Consider the following 23,408-nt stretch of genomic DNA (forward strand, 5'->3'; position numbering starts at 1 on the left):
ACTGAGAAAAACTTACTATTTATAATAACCATGGCCTTCAGGCATGAGGAATTTTACCAGCAATATTTGACCTTGTGCACCTCCGAGGAGCATTAAAGGGGGCATGGTTTTGCATATCTCTCTACTTCTGGAAAAACATTACCTTCCTAACTGCTGCTAATTCCCAGTCCAAATTCCTCTAGTCTTCTGACCAGCCAGGCAACTGACAGCAGGACCCTTTTATCCTTCTCCATTGCAAAACAGTTTATGCTCTACAATTCTTTTAAATAGATTTCTACCTGTAGAAATACCATGTAAATACATTCTTAGTCAAAAGAATTTACTATAATAGAAATTCATGCCCTCACTCTGGAAGAACAGTAATTTAGTTTGAAAATGTGACTAAAAATGGGTTTACACAATAGCAGAATATGCTCTTTAAAAGAGCATAAACAGCTCTTGAGTGATTTCCCCAAACAATATACATTAATTCTGCATTTGACATTTAGAAAAAAAAAAAAAAAATTGTAAGATCTGTCTTACAACCTAAAACGGTCAAAGTTTAAACTCAAAAGTTACCTCAAAAATCTATTTTAGAAAAAAAAGAAAAGAACCCCCACAACTTTTAAATGTGTTTATTACTAAACAATTTTACTTCAATTTAAGGAAAATTGAAGTAAAAGAAAAAGGGATAATTTGAAAGATACAAATGCATGACCAAAATCATTGCCTTGTAATGGGATACCAGAAAAAAAAAAGGACACATTACAAAAGACATTAAGCAAGAACAATTGTCTAGATGCACTGTCTTAGTCACAGAATTTCAAACACCCTATGTTGAGTCCCCAAAGCTGTGAACACATGGGTCTCAAGCCGACCCTGACTCAAAGGCATGTGGTGGCAGAGCCAGGCACAGAAATACTGATCTGTTTCACTCCACTTCCGGAGTAGGATGTAGAGCTTGCACAGGCCAACAGCACAAATATGGTCTCACAAATGTTGTGTTTGTGCAAACATAACAAGTCTATTATAACATCTATTATAGCATATCTTTTTTCAGACTTCAAAATTCTCCCATAGATGGCCTAAGCAATTAATCAGCCAGAGTTCACCAAGCACTGACCTGTGCCTACCCTTGCCTTCACAGTTTCCTTACTGCTGTTCTTTCTGTACAGACATTATCTCATTTAATAGCAGCAAGCTCAAACTTGGAAACAAACTTTCCATCATGCAGCCCACATATTCATGAATATGTAGTAGAGAGGTAGGAAGACCTTGGATAAGTACACAGTATAAAATAATCCCTTTGGGGCAATTAGTAGTCAAAATGAAAATTACAATTGTCTGCAAAACGCACACTTCATTCTAATGTTCAGGCCCGCAAATTATTAAAAAAAAAATGTGTCCTTCAAATTTCAGAGAGAAGTTATAGCTGGAAAACAGGTGTGGTTTTGCCTTACCTGCTTCCCATGTTTACAGTTTTAAGTTCTCATTTAACCACTATCACGCTATGATCCAGTCTTGAGGAAATAAACCTCACCACTTAAACAGGCCCTACCATAGAAAAAGATGGTCCAGCCCTTACAATGATAAGTAGTCTTCCCACTCATTTTACAAATCTGTGATAGGATGTGCCTCAATGACACTTTGGAAAACACACACATTTATACACAAAGTAGAAAAGCTGTATTTACGTCATTCTGAGCATACAGAGCTCTTTACTCAGCTCCTATCAGAGTGGGTATCCAATTGGACTCCTACAGACACAAATATCTAGCTCATGTGCTCAGTATTTTATCCAGCCTGACACACCAAATGCTTAATTAGTGCTGAACTCAGAGACTGGAACACAGGACAGTACAGCCCAGGCACAATATGCTCTACACTCAAGATTACCACCTGCAAAAAAGGTAAGCCCAAAAGTAGATCCCTTGTGTGCTGCTGCCATTGGTAATTCTGGTATATTTCAGACAAAAGGCACAGAAGCCACAACTACTCTCAGTCACAAGCCCAACAGTGAAAGTGGTGCCTTTTTGCAGTAACTTAACAGTAAATGCACCTTTTTATCCATGGACCATATGAAACAAGCAGCAAATGTTTCAATTATATCATAAGACCACACCCAATAGAAATTAATTCCAAAGAAGCAGACCCTCCCTCCAAACTAAATTGGTTCAGTTCCTTGCATTGACTGTTATCAAGAACAAGATGTGGGCTGTGCCTGTACCTTGTTGAAAGCTGGGAGACCAATAACATTGAGTGCAATTTTGCCAGTGGGTGTTTCCCTTGCTCTTGAAGAACATTAGCAGAGAGAACAGAAATTCATGGACAATAAGATACCACAGATATAACACACTAATGTTTTCATGAAATTGAAAGAGGATTCCAGTAGTGTAGTTCTCTACACCTATGTACCTGAACGAGGATGTAACTGAGATTCCCGACAGGCACCCTAAAACATCATGGTCCAAAAGTGGACAGACAGCAAGTCCATCCTAATGCAGTGAAAAACAACCTGACCTCCTCTAGATGCATGAAAAATAAGCCAAAAGAAATGAATACAGGACAATAAATCTTGTTGCTACAATGTGCCATCTCCTACATAACCCATGCTGTTTATTTTGATCTCCCACTCACAGGAGCTTTCTCAAAACCAAATTGAGAAACAGGCCTTCAAGGTGCCTCTGCCAATGGCAGGAAGTTGGAACTAGACAATCTTTAAGACCCCTTCCAACCCAAACCATTTTATAATTCATTCAAAGCACGTTCCAGGATGCTAGTTAAAATATTCAAACCTAACTCAGTATCTGACTTATGTGACATTTTATAATCTCTAAAATGAAAAATATAAATAACAGAGGAAAGAGTGTTACTTTAAATACAACTGTAAATATTATGTTAATGTATTTGGGTAACTTGATTTTAAGAGCATCAACCTTGCAATTTTTGCCACTTTAATTTGTGGATGCTTTTTTGAGGTGGTTGGTTAGGGTTTTGTTTTTTTGGCAGGGGGTGAGGGGAGAGGATAACATGGATCAGATGTTTTCCATCATGATTCTTCTGTTCATATACTTTGCATACATATTTCTATATATTTTCAAGGAGTATTCATGACTTTTACAGTTACTTAGAAAACGAAATACTTTAAATTAAATTTAAATAAGCTGTACAAATTTATTAGGTCAGGTTTCTCTGAACTAAAAAAACGGTTAAAAGGTTCTCACAGAACACAAACGTTACAGCAAAACCCGTAAATTACAAGAATTAAGTTATCACAAGAAATCCTTATTGACAGGTTAGTGATCCTGCAAGCAATGCACTACTGCCTACCAGTATTTAAGAATAAGCTTCCAGAAATCAATTTGTTTCTGGGCGCCACCTCTAACACACATAAAAGTCATAGTTCCTTTAATAGATATCTTCACAGCAAATTTTATTACTTGTCCCCATTCACAAACTCAAATTCATGTGGGGCTAATATTTTTGTTTGTAAAGAATGAGATGTACACAATTGCAGCTCCTCCTAATGGCACTGTAACAGTGGTGTATGGTGAAAAGTTACTTCTTAGTAATTACTCTGTAAGCACTAGAAATATCCATTTCTTCTGTGCAGTATAAAACACGCTGATGCAACTTAAAGAATTCTGTGCCATTTCTGATGTTGTAATGGTGTGGTAGCAGGAGAGTGCAGAAGGCTTATGTATCAAATGGAAGAAGCCTACTTTTCACTAGACCATTCTTCCCCTCATTTCCTGGCAGCAGTTTACACATCTGGACCTTCTAAGAACGATTCATAACCACAGTTAGTATGCCCACATACATTTAAGTGCCACAGTGGAAAAACTCAGACACTTCATCTTAGAGTACCCCAAACATTTACTGAAGTCCCAAAGAGCTGCCATGATATACAGCACAACTGAACAGAGCTGCCATGATATACAGTACAACTGAACAGCAGATATAAGTACCATGAAACATCGTATTTCACAAATATTTAAAAGAGAACTATAGCAATCCTTTCTGTAAAAAATTGTGGATAGCATGTTCTTAAAAAGTTCTTGGGTCTTTTTAAGCCATATGTTTCTAACCATTCATTGTGCTGAAGCAAGGGAAATAACATCTAAGCATCTTCCTGGCAAACAGGCCAAAATACTGAGTATTTCTAATGACAATTGCAAGACCTTCACTGAAGAATTTTTTTATATTTACCCAATCAATTATTTATGCATTAAGATTGATGTCCCAAATGGGGCAGGTGCTTAAAACATAGAACATTGTCTACCTCAGCAGAGTATTTTTATATTTAAAGCTGGGGTATATATTCTAAGTATCTTTCTGAGTTAGGCCATTAAGGCAGAAAACAGAATCCAGAAGACACTTTTTGTTACAATTTAAGCCTTCTAGACTCAAAATAACATAAATCTTCCTTATACTTGACTTCTCTGAGCTAGAAATACATATTGTAAACTGACTGCAACCCCTTAAGTCCTGCCCCAGATAGCTATACTGTGAGAATTCCGGCATTTCTGACAGCAGCTATTTGATAATTACCCATCACATTAGCATGAACCACGAGAGACAGAGCCCACAACATGTTGCAGCAATTCCAATATGAATTACCTTGCAGCCCCTGGTGAGAGAAGCTCACAGGTAATACCATTTAATGCATTTTCTCACACCACCACATCCTATAAATAGTGCATGCTTATTTTAAATTCAGTTCTGATTTGTAAAAAATCAGCTAATTTCATCAGGTGCATGCACAGAAGCTGACAACACAAATTCAAGTTTACAAACTGGTCTTAAATCAGTTACAGGCACAATTTCTTAGAAACAGTTCAACCAAAAATATAGTAGACAATTGTTAATCAAAATCTAATTCCTTCACATTTTAGAATCCCAGACCAGAACATTAAGCATGAAAACTATAGGTGGGAAACAGATTTAATGCCAAGGTAAATTTTATGGCAGCTTTTAGATCTAACAGAATGTCTCACATAGTGTGTCAGCCTGCAAACTGACATAGTTATTAAACATTCAGTAACAGTACTTGCCACATGTGACTGAAGAAATGGTGCTCTTGCATTGTTAATGCTGTCTGACATTTGAGGAGAGACTCCTCCGTAACCATACTGTACCCTAACAAAATCACCTTCATCTGATTAGATTGCTGATAGACGATTGCAGGAACATGTTGCATGCTTGAATGGAAATGCAAGGCTTCAATCATCAGCAATGAATTTGCAACAGCTACAGACAGTAACATAGTTTAAATGTCACGTGCAGTGAGCAACAAAAGATTCAGTAGAAGTGTTACTGAAATCCATTGAATTGCAAAAAACTATCCCTGAACATGTTAGACACATTGACAGAGTACATGCAAAAATATGTATCAAACAAGCTTCGTTTGAAAGAAGATGCAAGTCTGATTTGAGAAACAAGTGACAGAGCAAACATGATGTTAGGGTTTGTATCTGACTCTACTGGGTCTTCTTGAGTTTCTTTCTCTGGTTTTCATATAATTCTGTTTAATCCATAGTTTTTGATTACTGCTTCCCATTTTGTTCAGGTCCCCAAATACCCACATGTTTCCTACAACTCGAATAGGCAAAATACACTAATGGTATAATGGCCTCCAAATAATATGTGGAAATGACTTGGTCAACATCCAACAAAGAAAGAGTAACTGTAACACTGCTCTCACTACTAGGCTCTAGACCATATATTGGCAAAAACACTTGCCAGTGAGAGTATTTCACACTTCCTTCTCACAGCAGCAGAATACAACACGCTGAATTTTAATTCCACTTGCCTATTGTGTTCATGCTAAGTGCAGCTAAGACTTGGGATAGATGGATGGATGTAAATTGAAAAAAATTACATGGATTATGAGAAATATATTGGTCATATTTATCCTTTCTATCTCAATCTGATGATAACCATCTTCCATAAGAGAACTGTTGGTTACACACATTTCACCACATGAAATCATAGAGCAGTTCATTCAACCTAAGATCTTGTCTTTAGTAGGAAGGTAACGGGAGACGCCTAGAATGTGTGCTAAAAACAATAAAAACTTGAAAATAGTGTTTACCAAAAACTAATTCCTAATCTCCAGCAATTTGTTGTTCAGAGACTTCATAAACCAGGAGTCTTTTCACGTTTAATAGTCTCAATGGATTTTTATTCCATTAGTTTGTCACTTTTTGAACACATTGTAGCTTCCACAATATATCATGGTAAAGAGTGCTGAAGTTCAATTATGTAATAGGCAAAGAAGAATCTCCCTGCGGTTGATTTGAACATCACAATAACAGGAAAAGGACACTGCATAAGGCTGAAATAGGATGTTATAATCATACAACATTAAGTTTTTATGACAGCCAACACAGCATGAGTACAGAATAAGTTCCTTGCTGCAGCGCATCATCAGCATGTTTTTCAGACATTTCTAGAAGTAAAATACCTTTAAAACATTAAAGGTGAATTTACATTCAGTTTCGGTTTGCAAATACAAAATCTACCTTTCAGCACAGTCAAAGGAATTATTATAAGAATTGTGAATGATCCAAGATTTGATCAGATGAACACAAGCTGTGCTCTGCTCACTTTCTATAACATTGGACCCTTGATACTGACAGTCTCAAGGAGGATATAGAAATGATAATTTATAAAAATTAACTTCTTTTTCAGTGAAAACAGGGCTATCAAAAAAATTGAAGAAAAGCTGTTGGCTTGTTAGTATACAGTTATCAGTCTTTCAAATCTATCAGTCTACTACAGGACAAATTTTCAACTCACCTGAAACTGCCTCTCATCAAATGATGAAGCCTCTACACTATCTGAAGAATTTTTCAAGAGCTCTATCATTGATGAAAAAACAAAGTTCTGTTCAAAACAACTGCTTCTTTTTAAAACGCAGTTGTGAAAAGCAATGAGAACCTAGCAACTAAGCACAATCACATAAATAGCTGATATAAGAAAGAATAAAACACTGAAAGCATGCTTAATGCTCATGTTTTCAAGATAAGGTTTTCTGGAACTGAACTACAGATGCAAAACTAAAACAAGCAACAGAGATGGTGGTGGTGGTGGGGTTTTTTTTCTCTATTTGACAGGGTTAGCAACTGAAGAACAACATCCAAAAGAGCAGAGGATTTGTTTGAAAAAAGCATTATAATCTTCAACAGTTTTTGTTTGATCTTTTACAAAATGATGGTATTTCCATACATGTAAATAAAAAATGGTGGTATCAATACATGGAAGATGAGCTAAATTCCCTGAGACCATTCAGCACAGAACAAAAACAACTGAGTTCCTTTGGGTTTGCCAGAATGCGTATGAAAATTTCAGCTGAGAAAAAATATTAGTAGTTTTTAATTATTGGTGAGATGTGAAAACTGTTCAACAAAGAGCTGGATCAACTGTTCGAAGAGGTGGGTCATCTCAGTTTCAAGACTTCTATAGTGGGGAAAAAAAAAGATAACTAATATATATCATCAACTGGTCTAAATCATACCTGTTATGTGTGCTAATGAGTTTTCATACAGACACAGTCTGTGGCCCATAAAAAACCAGGCAATATACTGTAGAAATATTGTGTTTACACTGATGAGGAGTGAATAAGTATTCACTTTTTTTATAAAAAAGAGGACAGATCTCAATTATAAAAGCTTTAACTTCTATTTCCAAGATAAATTATTTAGCTTTTTGTTCCTGTATAGAATTAATTCTATTTTATAATTCAGTTTTTCACCTATCATTGATTTTTCTGAACTGAGAAGTAGAATAACAGAATTTCTTTATAAAGGAAAAATTGATCTACTCCAGAATGAGGTTACTTTGAGAATACCTGTAAAAAAATGATCTAATTATGGTTTCCTAAAGAAGAATCTGAAAAGAAATGGAGAGTTGACATAATTTGGAACAGCAATGGAAAGAACTTCAAAAACATATTAAAAAATTTTAAATACCATTGTAAGTCAACTGCTGTGTGTCTTTCTTCATAATCAAGCATTTGAAGTAAAAACTTTTAATCTCTATTTGCTATTAAGTTTATCAATTTAAAGGCCTAACTGAAATCAGAAAAATGAAATCACAGCACTTTCACAGGTTATCCCGAAGTCCCAAGGTGTTGTTTTCAGTACTGTTCAGCTCTTCTTTACTCCTCAGAAAATATACCAATGGCTAAAAACCCCACCCACATTTAGAGAAGGTTTAAAATACAGAGCTTAACACACAATCACATCATGTCATCATTTAGGTCAACTTTATATGAGGTAATCTAGGCAATTATCAGTATGGAAACCTGACACCAGCCCTACATGCAATACATAGCTAATATGATGCTTGATTAATAAAAGAGGGACCCATAATTAATGCAAATCACTGACAATTTATGATAACCCGACTCTATCAAACCAACATGACACTTTTATGAGATTACAAACTTGATGGAACATCCTTATAGTGATGCGGGAATTTACCCAGATTTATGTATAGCATTTGATAGGACACTGACATTTTGATTAAGAAACTAGAATACTATGAGATCAATGTTAGCGACATTTAACTGATATGTTTCGAAATGTAATTTCCCACAGCAAATCATCCAGTGTCTGTTTTTCAAGGTGACTTACAGTGATCATCCCCTAGCCCTATGCTATTTAAAATATTTCTCAATGATCTGGATGAAGGCATACAGTAATTACTCATAAATATTACAGACGGCCCAAAATCTGAGAGAGTGGAGCAATGAAACCTAAAAGTCACTGACAAAGCCTCATAAACAGCTCATATGAGTTCAAGAACAAGATATGACTTTTTAAAACAGCCAGAAATGAAGTCACATCCTTAGAAGTAAGGGCCATTCTGTCCAGTGAGGCAGCAGCTTGAAATGACAGATTTTTTGTAGATGATCAACCAAACTGGAAACCTCAGGATGACATTGTAGTTAAATTGTCTAATTAAACAGCTGCATATCAACACATGTAAACAGAGTGTATCATTCCTGTGGTGTGCACCAGTGGCATCACAACTATAAAGCTGTGCCATATTATTATTTCATTTGGTGAATAGATAGGTTTGTGAAAAGAAACAGCTTTAAAAATAATAAAAAAAAAACCCTCTGAAATTGTTTGTTTGCCCTTCTTTTATCACAACAGAAAAGCAGAAAACAACAATAGGTCTGATCTGCTTGTTACTTAACTTGCATTTATGCTTTATTCCTTTTACTTGCCACAACACTGGGCATAAAATAATAAAACAGTCCTTAAATAGTAAAAGCAATGGTCAGAGAATCTGGTAAATATGAAAGACTCTGAAATTTGTATTGTATGGTATTTGAATAAATCTCCTCTTCAGAGAGCATCTCTCATACATGGAAAAGTATGAGGTACTCAAAGACTATTTTTGACTTCACTGGTAATTCTCCAGTCACCCCGCCCAAGTCACAGAAAGAAAAGGTAAGGATTGCAAGAACGAAGAACTACCCACAGTGGGATATCAGGTTTGAGACCATCTAAGGAACCTGAAGTTGCACAAGTCCATGGGACCCGATGAGATGCAGCAGTGAGTCCTCAGGTGAATGAAGCCATTATTCATCTTATTTGAGAAGACATGGAAGTCCAGCGAAGTTCTCACTGACTGGATAAGAGTAAATACAAACCCCATTCTCAAAAAGAGAAAGGAGAACTGCCAGCCAGTCAGTCACACCTCTGCACCCAGCAGGGTTAGGGACTGGATTCTCCTGGAAACTATGCTAAGGCACACAGAAAATAAGGCGATTCATGACAGTCAATGCAGCCTCACTAAAGGAAAATTGTGCCTGACAAATGTGGTGGTCTTCTGAGAAGAGGCCACAGTGGTTGTGGGTGAGAGAGGAGTAACTGATGTCAGCTATGTGGGCCTTTGCAGAACATTTGATGCTGACAATATCCTTATCTCTTAGCTAGAGAGGCACAGATTTGATAGATGGACCCACTTGGTGGATAAGAAATTGACTGAATGATTACACTCAAGAATTGTGGTTGATGTCTCAATGCTCAAGTGGAAACCAGTCATAAGTGGCTTTCCTCAGGGACTGGCACTGTTTAACATCTTAATTGTCAATACGGACAGTGGGATTGAGCACACCTTTAGCAAGTTTGCTAGTGATACCAAATTGTGCGATGCAGTTGACAGGCTGGAGGAGAGGGATGCCATCCAGATGCATCCAGAGGGGACAGGTCAGGCTTGAGAAAGAGGCCAGTGTACACCTCATTAAGTTAAACAAGGCCAGTTGCAAGATCCTACACTTTGCAATCCCAAGTACAAGCACAGGCTGGGAGGAGAATGGATTGAGAACAGTCCTGGTGAGACCTGGGGGATGAGAAGATAACTGGCAGTGTGCTCACAGCCCAGAAAGCCACCTATCCTGTGCTGCATCCAAAGCAGCATGACATGTAGGTCAAAGGAGAGGATTCTCCCCCTTTACTCTGCCCTTACGATATCCTACTCAGAGCACTGCATCCAGTTCTGGGGACCCCAGAAGAGGTAGGACCTGGACTTGTTGAAGCAGATCCAGCACACAGTCAGTAAGATGATCAGTGCCTGGAGCGCCTCTCCTATAAGGACAAGCTAAGAAATTGGGGGTTAATCATCCTGGAGAAGAGAAGGTTCTGGGGTGACATTAAAGCAGCCTTCCAGTTCCTGAAGGGGACCTACAAGAAGGCTGAAAAAGGACTTTTCACAAGGGAGTGCAGTGACAGAACACTTAAACTGAGAGAGAGTAGGTTTAGATTAGAGATTAGGAAAAAATGCTTCACCGTGAGGGTGGTGAGGCACTGGCAGAGGTCGCCCAGAGTACCTGTGGATGCCCGTTCCCTGGAAGTGTTCAAGGCCAGGTTGGAGGGGCCTTCGAGCAACCTGGTCCAGTGGAAGGTGTCCCTGCTCACTGTGAGGGGTTTGGAACAAGATGGACACTGCCTCCCAAACGAGGCCATACTAGTATTCTATGAAGAGTGGGTAAAGAAGCCATCATAATGACTTACAGAACTGAGATTGTCCAGCCTGAAGAAAAGGCTCAGGGCAACTGTATTTTCTCTATAATTCCCTGAAAAGATGTTGAAGCCAGGTGGGGGTCAGCCTCTTCTCCTAGGCAAGCGGTCACAGGACAATAGGACACAGCCTCAAGCTGTGCCAGGGGCAGTTCAAGTCAGACATCAGGAAGAATTTCTTCACAGAAGGGCTTGCTAAGCTTGGAACAGATTGTTGTGGCACTTAGTGCTATGGCCTAGTTACAAGGCAGTGATTGGTCAAAGGTTAGACTTAATGATCTTGGAAGTCTTTTCCAACTTAAATCATTCTGTGATAAGAATCCTTAAATCAGTTTAATATTTCTGAAGTAAGATTATTTGGTATTTTAATTAGCACTCCTAGCACGTCATACTCACTGTGATTTTTTTTAATACCATATATTATCTAGACCACTCTAATACATAAGGCAAACTAACATGGACGACACTGAAATAAATTTAAAAAATGCAAAGTCAAGAGGCTTCTTGGTATTAAAAAACATCCCAGAATTTAAAACATTTCTCATAATAATATTATGACATTGAAAATATTGTAATGGCTACAGGGACAGACAGACATAGTTCCTTTAACAATAATCATTGTACACAAAGAACAATGAATAAATAATATGACAATGTATCAGACCTTTTGTATAATGAGATGATAGTCTTTTATTATATTCATATTTTGATAACCATTAAATTTACTACTTTGCTCATATTTTACTTGCTACAGGATTTATTTCTGTTCTCAACTGAAACTGAGGTCTGAGCTAATCAAAGCAAAATGAGATGAAAAATGAAACATTTTTCATCTGTACAGTGATGTTTGAAAAGAATAGCTTTGGACACTTAAGAGAAAAAAATCATTTGGTAAGCTACATATTTAAAGCACACAAGATGAACATTGTTCCCTTGATTTCTTAATCCAAACTATTTCAGATGAGTACAGGTCCCCTATGGAACAGACTATGAAAAGAATACACAATATTGCTGTCCTCAGTGCCAAACCTAATGACAATAAACAGGCAAGGAAGGAAAAATATGAGAAATATTCAAAAATTTCAATATAGAAATAAAAAATATGCAAGATTCAAAATCACAGGAGGAGTGGGAATAATAATAATAAGAAGAAAAGCTACATAATTAAAAGAAAAAATCCCACAATAAAAATGTTTCCTATGGCAAACTCTTTGCTCCCAACATATCCTACAGCACTCCTGTATAGTGGAACTGGACTACTTAAAATCACATACAATGGCCAACATTAAACAAAAAAAAAGTGACCGAACTCTGAATACAAATTTTTGCTTTGGGCAAGGGGGATTACTATATAGCTTGATAAGGGTGTTCTGACATTTAAGAAAATCCAGTACTTAGAGATGCTTCCAGAAGTTCACAGAAGTCCTGTTGCTTCTTTTAGAAATGGCTTGCTGAAACCTAGCATGTTTCAGTAACTGGAGCAGAGATAAAAATGCTATTCAGTATTGATGGCAGTTGATGCAGTCTTCCAGAAAAAAAGAATTCAAGGAAACAGTAGTAAGATTTATCAAACTGGAAGAGAAGTACATTTGTATTTCTATTGAAGTGATTTTCATTTTCTTATTCCCAGTAGCTTAAGCCATACCTGACCTATAATCCTCTTTAACTCTTTCATTATTTCTGAGATTTTCAAGTCTACAGCAACTATTTTTGCACATCAAATGAGAATCCCAAGAACACATACAGAACACCAATACTTTTTCCACAAGTTTCTTAAGTTCAAAAAAATTTGCCCTATATTTTGCCTTGGGGACATGGAAATGTCTTTCAGAAAGAAAGACACTGGAATGTTCACTGGAATGAGGAACTAACGTGGGGCTGACTCCCATGAAATCACCACTTCGGTGGTTTACAGTGGTATTACAGCTCTCGCTATAGAAAGACGTATTATTTCTATGACTCTTGATGACTTTAAAAAGCATAAGCCTACATGAGAAAGTAAATGTAATAGCATTTTTATATAAAAAAGTAGAAAAAGTCCTTAGAAATTCACTTCAGTGAATAAACATGGATGATGATAAACAGAAAATGATGATAAACAGAAAGTGTTCTGTATGGTTTTTACAGAACTGTAAAAGTCTAACAAGGACACTCCTTCAGTAATATTTCATTTGAATAAGGAAAGGTTAAATAAAGAGTTTAGCATTACACACATTCTGGTAACTTGTAAAGATGAGCATGAATCCACAAAAATTATATCAGAAATACCCTCGGGACCTGTTTTGGTGGTGGCCTTAGCAGTGCTACATTAACGGTTGGACTTGAGTATCTTAAAGATTTTTCCCAATCTAAATGATTCTGTGGTTCTAGGCAGTAATAAAATTATGCTCATATAAGAAGAGCATTTGGAAATTCATAGAACCACACTTGTTTCCAAGCACACCTGTACAGCTTCATAGTGTTTCTGGCTGAAAGTGTTTTGAGACAGACACTGAAAGTACAAGGTCCTCTTTCATTTAATGAATGATCCTAATTTGTGAAACAGTTCGAAAGATTGATTTAAATCCACATTTAAAAGAGCTAAAGTTGACTCTTCCATTTTCCAATTAATATAATTAAAGTTTGTTAAGAAAGTGACTTTTCTACAACAGCAGCAACATAAGTGCTCACAGCAGCTTCATCTTTTTGAAGCTGTAGAAGTTCTGAGTGATTAGAAGTTAGTGGTTAGACTATTTAATCTGAAAAAAACCCCACTGACCTCTGCTGGGGAGCACATTGGAACATATATGGAATCACAGTGCACTTAAAATTAAGATAATCATTATAATGAGAGAAAAACTGCAAAGTGATCAGAATGAAAAACCTACTCCTGTGGCCCAATATGCAAGTTCTGATATGCAACATGACATGGAAATTTGAAGCTTTCAAGGCAAAGATATACATAATTAAAAAATCAGCATTGACAGAAGCATTTGAATATTACATCCCACATTTAACCTATGCATACTTGAAAATCTTAGAGTTCTACTTCAGTGCAAAAGATGAAATAAAATTATGTCCTCCTTTATTCCAAATAGCATCTGACCAAAGTTCCTCCCTTTTGCAAGACATCAGAGGTTTATTATCTGATGCTGAACAGCTCTTTTGAAGTGCACCATACCTGTCTCTTCACATTCATTACTGAAACTCTAACATGGTTAGAATTGTTACAATGGATTATTCTTATAAGTGGCACAGTACTTGGAGAAACGTGACAAAATCTTACCGCTACATTTCCATTGCACCCTCGGGACTGGCAAACACCTCCTATTCTGTTGGGAGTTAGCACGTCATCCCAGCAAGACGGGCCCTTCAAAATAAAACCAGAGCACAAAATTTTATAATTTACTTCATAAATAAACATATTAAACTTGGTTTTGCTGCTGCTTTTCCTACTCTTCTTTCTTTTAAATTTTAACTAGACAGTTTTACCATGATTGCACTGAGAGAGACCATCAGGTTTTATAACAATGGTAAAGCCCGGTCACTGACAGGAGATGGGGTCCTCCACCCTAAGGTCAGTGTTGTAGACAGGTGTAGGTTATGCTTTCTCAGCTAAAGACAGGGATTAAGTTTATCATAATCAAAAAGCTACCAAGAGTCATGGTCTGGTTCCACATGGTTTACACATGGGCTTGCAGCTTTCTAAGAGGAAAAGGGGAAAAAAGACAACAGTTGGAAGAAGAATATACAATTAGAAAAACTGTAAATAGATTTCTTGGCTCTAGATAAGGCTTTAACTTAACATTTTTATTATGTTGTATTACAGTTAAGTTAGAATTATTATTAGATTTCTGGATTTTTACATTAACTTCAATATTTATGAGTCATTATTAAAGAAGCCTAAAAAAATTCCCTAACTCCCCACAACAAAACAATATAAAAGCCCAGAAAAAAAAGTTTCAGAAAATCATTATCAAACTTTGCAATGACTTTTTGAATATACACAGTTCACTTATGAGCATATTACAAAACACAAAAAAAAAAGACTGCAAATCATCAATATTTCACAACTGCAAAATAGTGTGACTAACAGGATGATCTATCAAAGAAGAAGATTTATATATAGCATATATAGGAAAATTTATAAAAATATTTTGCATCACTAAAAACTTGACATTTGTATGCTTTCTCTTTTTATATTAATTTCACAATAATTAATATTTAATTTACAGACAATAAAATTAGTTTGAGCAATAGATATGAAGCTTAAAGGTATCCACATACTTAGTAGAAATAAACAACTAAGGTATTAAAAATGAAAACATTTGTTACTTGGTATTCCTGGTGTTTATGATAGAATCAGTGCCTAGGAAATAGCAGAAAATCTTTCTGCAGAAGAGACATTATGGCAGTCAAAACCACATTAGTGAAATTAGTGCCTACTTAAAACACAGTTGAATTACAAAGTAATCCAGTGCCACATCTAGATCCATCTCCTTTTTATTCTGTATGAGGCACTTCTTCAGCATTGTGTGGGCACAGCTAAAATGATTTTAGAATTCTCTTAGTAGTGTGAACTTAGTTATAAAATGTTGCTCCAGCCTATTTGCAAAGCTGGGTAAAACAACTTGGTCTTCACTGAGCTCTACTCTCTAGTGTCATCCAGCTGAAGTGCTGCCATTTGAGATAGGTAAAAAAAAAGAGCTTTAACATACGTAAGTTGAATTGCAGGGAGACACAGGGGTGACAAATCATAGTTTTGAGTCCTTGGGTGAACATAGCTGCAGTGGAGTTAGTATAAAGTAATAATACTTGATATTGGGTAGGAGAAGGGGGAACCACTTTGAATTAATGATTTAAAACATTTGAAAAATAAAGTTTGCCATCAATTATTCCAGGGAATTTTGACCTGTCATGAAGTTTTAGCATTCCAGAAATTTTGCAGGAAGAAGAGTAAAGCCACCTTGAGATTGCTGCACAAAGAACTACTTATTTTAATTGCTTTCAACTCAGTAGTTCAAAATTTTGTTTGATGTCCCTCATTTATTTATTTTTCCCCAAATCACCAAAGATTGTACAGATCTCTAGCATTCTTTCCACAGCAGGTTGCTTTTCAGGAAGGAAGGTAACCTACCTTCCCATTTCTCATATAGAGGCTGTTCCTTATCTTTTACTTTTTTTATTTCTTAGTAGCTCTTCCAACTCAATAATTTTGGAATATGAGAAACATCACACATTACACACGACTTATGTGATGGACCAGTGAATAGGAAGCTGATATCTATGGATTCGCTCAAGTCCTCCTAAATACTTTTTAAAATGTAATTTACTTTGCTGATGGTTACTAAGCACCAGGGCAGCATTTCGGTGGAGTTATCTATCAGAGCTCCTAGATCTCATTTCTATATCTGACTTCTATCTCACAATCCATCTCATATATATAAAATCTGGAGGCTGTTTTTCCCAGCACACATCACTTAATAGTGACATAAGTTGAATTCCATCTGCCATTTCAATAGCATTTGAAATGGGCATCCTAAGGTCCACAGAGAGGCTTCTAGTAGGTACTTTCTAGGTTCTCCCATACTGAACCCATCTGTTTGTTTCCAAGGATGAACCAACTATATACTTCACTCTCCAAGTCTATGGCAATCACCTAAGGGACCTGCACACTTTCTGCTCCTGTTATAGTTTAAACGGACTCAGCAATAGTTTTTTCTGCTGTTTGGAGTTAAGAAACTTCAATGTTTTTGCCTGCCTAATTGCATTTTTATATTTAAGGTGCTGGACTTATGGGTGGGGTTTTTTTGTTTGTTTGTTTTCCTTTTTTCTTTCTTTCTTGTAGTTTAGTTATCACTGTTAAAGACCAGATCTCCATTAGTAACACTATAAACCAGGTCTCCCTTAGGCCCTCCTTCTCTTGGAAGCTCTTTGATCAACTTTTCCATAACATAACCTGATAGCATCCAGTTTACTCCTGGGATCATGATTTGACATGATACTTACATAATTTGCATTAAAGCAATTTAAATATCCCATTATGACAGTTTTTCCTACACTTTCAAGCTTCTGCTTTTCCCCAGAATGTTAGGCTAGCTAACATTATCTGCTGTCACAGCTGTTAAAGAGAGTCATCTTTTTTCTTCTTTTGAGGCCTGGAATTTTAATCGATAACGGTAACATTTAACTCACTGACTTATTAAATACAACCAAGACAAGCAAGTTAATATTTGATTAACATCTATTCTTCTTCCTTCATACTCATATTTATTAACACACATTTATTAAAATATTTATATTTCCAAATTAGACTAATTCAATACGGTTGTTTTTTTTTTAGCTTTGGATAATCCTTACATGATTTCCATTTGGGAAGAGGATATTAAAGAAACAAGGATGAGAAATAAGAAACAAGTGTGCTTTATAAAACTTGGGATCGAAGAAGGGATGGGGGATAGGGGAGAACAGTAATTTGACTAAAAGACCCCAGAACCGTATTTACTCAAACCCCAAGAAAAGCCATTTTTATTTTTACATTTTTTAACTGGTACTGGTTATGTACATGGGACAATGATTTTTCCTGCTTGTTCATTCTTGTGTGATTAACATGAGACTCTCAAAGTTAATGATGCTACACCAGCATATGCACAAAATAGAGTCACACCAAGATAATTTTAAAGAGTGTGTAGAAGCAGTTCCACAGGTATGTTATAAGCTCATGTATTAATTATCTTGATTTTATCAGAAGAAAATATTTCAAACTAAACTTCTTTGAGGAATTAATATTTTGCTTGGTGAAAACTTCCCAAGTATTCCTTAGTTTGCAGGTCTGGGTATATAATCACGAAAAGGTAAAAAGGCATAATAATTATCAACCTAGAAAAAATAAAAAAACCCAAAATAGGATCATTTATGAGGTTGAGGTTCTAGAAAAATGCATTTTCAAAAGAACCCAAAAAGGGATGAATTGATGCAATATTGACTATCATTAGAATTTAACCACTACAAGTAGCACTATGTCAGGTCCAAATATGCTTAGTATGAGATTATATGTTATTTATTAACAGTAAAAATAACAGGAATTTTGCAGCCACCTTTAAGTTCCTCTTTCCAAGAGAAAGCTAATGTGCTACATGGCTTGATATGAACTTACTGTGCTCTCCCTCTCTGCAATCAGAGAGGGAGACATTTCCTCATGACATCTCTCAAACACACAAGAGTACTTTGCACACAAAGCAGCTCACTATTTGAAATAAAAATATCTTCCACTAAAGCTTGTTAGGGCATGAACAAGAGGAACTATGAGCAGGGTCCCACACTATCAGTAACTACCACCTATTCACTCACACTGTAGGTAACAACTTCCTAATTTTTCCTTCATAAAAACCCCCACAACATTTGTCACTTCTTTACTTTAACTCTAATGGGCATAAAACCTGGAAGAAAGTCAGATGCATTTAACTCTTTTGGTAACATTAACCAGACCCAGCTTTAAGTCAACAGTTGTTTCTTTTTTCTGTTCTAGCAAAAGTTAGATCAAGTTCTTAAGGCACAAGAAGGCATTGATCCAGCAGGAATTATAGACTGGCAGAATATAATGGGTTTCAGCCTGTTTGGCATTGATGAGTGGAGAGAAAAAAAGTAATAAAATAATAAACCCCAATCAACCAGAGAGGCCCTATTCCACACCTCATTTTCCAAATTAGTAAGAGGCAAAATCTCCTTTTCCACATCTGTTCTTGGCATTCTTCATGGCCATAATTTATTAATAATGCTAACCTAACACACTTTCAAAAGATTTAGCGTGCTTGAAAATTTTAGTTTTCCACCTTCAGAACAAAAATAGAAGAAAAGACATTTGTCCTTGAAAAACACTGCATTCAAAATGTTAATGTTTCTGTAGCGGCAGTACTACTAAATGTCATTGCTATAATTGAGTCAAAACACAATTAGGAATTCTGGCAAGATAAACACTTTGAAATGTGATTTTTGTATCATTCTTCCTTGAGACTAAGAAAAGCCTGTCAACCTGCAGGCCAGCCAATCACTTGTGGTGTTTTAACACTGCAGGCTCAAGTGTTTGTAATTATTAGTTCGCATTAATCAAGAACATACTGTGAGAGGAACAAAGACTTCTGATTGCAAGATTAAAGCAACTGCCCCTCTTGTACCCAGCCAAATGGCTCACAGAGAAAGCTGTGCATTAAAATAAACACATCAGAGAAGACTTTTCCGCTGTATAAATGGGAAAATTACAGAATAAAGAAAGAAACAGAAAGAACAACACTGAACAGAAAAAGTCATATCAAATGTACTTGAGTATTTCCCAAATAACTAGGTATGAAAATTTCTCTGCTTTGAGAATATGGCAGTTGTTCCTTCCCTTTTTGAGGGGGAAGACAGGAAAAAAAATTGGCAAATGGTATACTAAGCTTGAAGTGAAACTCCTATGCAGCATATGAAGAACAGGGAGGACTGAGATGTTTTTTTCAGTGTATGAGGGAAGTACTGGAAGTCTACTTACATTCCACTAGTATATTGTACTGATGCCCAGTACAGAGGGCAGTACAGTACACTCTACTCTCAGAGTCTTTATCCTGTAGCCAAGATCCAATTTTGTATAGTAGAACCAAACCTAAATTTTCATCAAGAATGTCCTATTTTTTTTTTTTTAATCCCCCAAACCAGAAATACCATCTAGAGATCTTGGATGAGATATTATTCAAAACAGGGTTGCTGACAGAACTGTTGACCTGTGAAGTCAGGGAAAGGTGAGAAGCAGAGGTCAGCAATAGAAACCAGTGATTCATCAAAGACTTTGAATCACTTAAAAGGCTGGAAATTATCTGTGTATTCAATGCTTTGTATTTTCCCTGCTTTATACTCTCCTCTAGTGAACAACATGCAGCAGAATATCATTAAAACACATCTTTGTACCTGCTGCTACCTACATGAGAGACATAAATCCTTAAAATGTTGAGCAAATGACCCAACCAAGGGAAAACCATTAATGCAGAAGGATTTTTAAAGTTATGTAAGAAATAATTTCAGGTCTTGAGAGGATTTAAAAATCAGCATATGGGACACAGGAAAAATGTTAAATCTGATATAAATCGTGCAAACATTCAAGCTCCTCTGCAGTTATGGCTACTGACCTGTCTGAGAATATTTGAAGAGCTAAACATTGTATAGGGAACCCTCAGCATGATTTCAGCATCTTGAGACAGTAAGACAGAAACAACCTCCCAAAATACAAGGCATATTATTAAAAAAATTATTTCCTGTTTGCCACTCTAGCAGCAGTATCCACACCAAGCTACCACAATTCACTGCTTCCAATCCCAGCGCAGGTAGGCAACTCTGCCTTCCAGACATGGTAGGAACCAAGATGTATCCTAATGGTAAGCATGCATCTCTCCTATGAGAAAAGGCTGAAAGAACTAGGTAGAAACAAAGACTTATGGGTGTTCCAAATATAACCTTTCAGCATCTTAAGGGAACTTACAGGAAAGATGGATGATGATTTTTATAAGAGTGTATAGTGACAGGACAAGGGGGAATGGCTTCAAGCTAAAAGACTGTAGATTTTGATTCAGCGTGAGGAAAGAATTCCTTACTTAGAAGGTGGTGAGGCAGTGGAACAGGTTGCCCAAAGAAGTTGTGGATGGCCTATCCCTGGAAATGTTCAAGGCCAGGTTGGAAGGGGCACTGAGCAACCTGGTTTAGTGCAAGGTGTCCTAGCTCATGGCAGAGGGGCAAATGATCTTCAAGGTCCCTTCCAACCCAACTTATTCTATGATTTCTACTACATGTTTAAATATCGTACAGATAATATTTTTTTCCATAGTAAAACTATGAACCACAGCATCCAATCTAGCACAAAATGCATTTCTTCAAATTCCCAAAGCCCAGTCTAACAGCATCCCTCATGAGAGGAAGAAGATAAAAATAGTTCATAAAAGAGATTACTATTGAATTAGCCAATAAGTTCTTTCTATCCTTTTACAAACATTCTACCTAAAACACTTGAAAATTTATTATGGTAGATAATCTCTTGAAGGGAAAAACTTTCAGATTGGCAGCTCTTAGGGCCAAAATCATCTGCTTACCTCAAAGCTTAACACAGAGGCAGAGGTAATTAAAGTTTACCTACATCTAATGCAGATCTATAAACACCATTTCAAGCAGGGAGAAATTAATTTTTCCTCCAAAGCTATGTATTTTTTTAATATATTTCTGACAAGACAGATACAAACTGAGTAGCACATGGGGAGATATTATTGCAGGTAAAGCTAACCAATTTACTGTGGACTGACTTTGACATGGAATCTCCCATACAGCAGGGAGCACAGAATAGAAAAAGACTACTAAACGAGTCTTGGGGTTGGTTTTAAAGAGGTTTGTGATATTGGACTGGGAGGACTAGAGTTAACTGCTCAGTCTAAATAGCATATTAAAGAATCCATCAGAAGGAATGTTTTTCTTATTATTGACTTTGGTTATTAGATCAAATCAATAAAGCACATGGATAGCTTTATTTACATGAGAAACAGTACTGAAGAAAAATCAATCACATGCTTTAAGTCTTTGTGGGGATTGAACCTACTGGTTTGATTTATAGTAGGATCTTAGAGATGAAATTTTCCTTTAAGAGTGACCAGTTTAATTATTAAATTGACAGTTCTTTGTCAATAGTTATAACTCTTCCAAAATTAAGTAGCAAACAATTAGCTGAACTGCTCACAGATGTGTAATTATGAACACTTCCTGCATGATAGTTATTTCAAATGAAACATGAGAGGATCACTTCCGTAACTGAAAATGTAGGGAAGTATAGTAAAAATAATCATGTTGTTTCATTGATCACTGCTTTTTCTTTCTTAACACAGGTTTCTGTGTAAAAAAAAAAAAAAAGGGAAGATAAGAAAACACATTAATGAGATGTTTTCAATAAGTTCTGGTCTTTCTTTTCTTTTGTAATGTTCATAGTACAAGGATTTACAAGAGTCATCCTACTGGATCTCGACTAAATAATGAAGGCTCATAAAAGTCACCCAAGATAAAGGTCTGCAGAGTCATCTCTTCATCGATAATATTTCATAGCATGCATTGTGTTGCCAGCACAAACACTTTTTTATATAAGCAAAAGAAAATTATTCAAAGTGTGCTTTTAAACATTTATTTTCGTTGGTCCTTCCAAGCAAAAAGGGGCAAAAAGAGAATAAAGATAATTCAAGTACAACTGTAGCTTAAAAATTAACCAAGTAGTCCTGCTGCTGCTCTAAACTTTAGTCTTGCATGAGAGATATAGAACCATAAGAACAAGTGGATGTAAAACCTCCTATACCAAACTTCATTCCAATCATCTGTCAGGCTTATGCTTTCTAATCTATAAATGCTTTCTAATCTATAAATGCTTTACATCTAGATGGTATGAAATACTTTTTCAAGACAGAAAGAAGAAAAGAAAACCGGATAAACTACCTGTAATTCTCTAAACATGCCAGGTACTTCCCGCGTCCATTGAAATTACAACATTAAAAAAAAATAAACTAAAATCTACAGTTTTAAGTGTTAACACCACCAGATCTCACTGAGGTCAGTGTAACCAGGAACAGACTAAAGCCCTCTGGCGTCAATTTCAGCTATGATGACTTCTCAGGGCTTCTTGTTCCACAGGGGAGTGGGCAGATGACATGGAGCTAATGGACAGGAGAAATCAAAACTTCTAAGACCTGTCCTGGTTCTCTCTCCAGCTGGGATTTTCTCAGTTATTTGAGCCATAACTGACAACATACAAAAAAATAGTATGTTTTGAAGACTTTTGGCTGGGACCAGAAAATGCAACAGCTGTTTTGTTTCTCTACCTGAAACACCCCTCTGTTTCCATGCTTTCCCAAGTCACAGTTACAAGCTGTGAAAAACTGACAGATCTTGGATTAAGTTTACTGTGTACCTCAGCTTTTTCTGAGGTGGCAGCTGCCCACAGCATACTGATTTCACCCTGCAGGACTTTCTGGGCAGTGAAGAGCAGCCTAACACCAGTGGGTGCTCCATGCAGGGTGAGAGGGGGATCCTGGGGCCTGATCAGGGCCCTTGGGGCACTGACAGACTTGTCACAATTTTGAAAGAGAAGTGGTTAGCATTAGATTACCAGTAACCGAGAAGTCAGAGAGCTCCAGGGGAGCTGCAGAGGAATGTCAGCCATTCAGAGGTGAAGCACTTTCAGGATCAGGCAGCAAACCCTCTTGTATTTCAGCTCTCCAGAAATGCGTGGTAGCCTTCACATTCGGCAAACATATTTTAAATTCAGTATGAAAACCATGCTGCTGATTCTGGAACTTGTAATGAACCAGGATTACACCGAACTTTCTATTTCTTATGGCAAATCTCTCAGAACAGAGTAGGTAC

The 23,408-nt window shown here is 36.6% G+C and overlaps 1 protein-coding gene across 5 annotated transcripts in view; it reads right to left on the reverse strand.

Moving 5' to 3' along the window:
- Positions 1-23,408, reverse strand: part of PRKN (parkin RBR E3 ubiquitin protein ligase) — a 655,384-nt gene that overhangs the window by 359,049 nt on the left and 272,927 nt on the right. For all 5 annotated transcript variants that reach the window (XM_066178645.1, XM_066178648.1, XM_066178644.1 and 2 more), the window contains one exon: positions 14,281-14,364. In XM_066178645.1, coding sequence (XP_066034742.1) covers positions 14,281-14,364 — 84 coding nt within the window. The remainder of the gene's footprint in view (positions 1-14,280; positions 14,365-23,408) is intronic.

Source organism: Chamaea fasciata, unplaced genomic scaffold, assembly GCF_029207755.1.
Source record: "Chamaea fasciata isolate MVZ Bird 193981 ecotype frontalis unplaced genomic scaffold, bChaFas1.0.hap1 SCAF_3, whole genome shotgun sequence".
Lineage (NCBI taxonomy): Eukaryota > Metazoa > Chordata > Aves > Passeriformes > Sylviidae > Chamaea > Chamaea fasciata.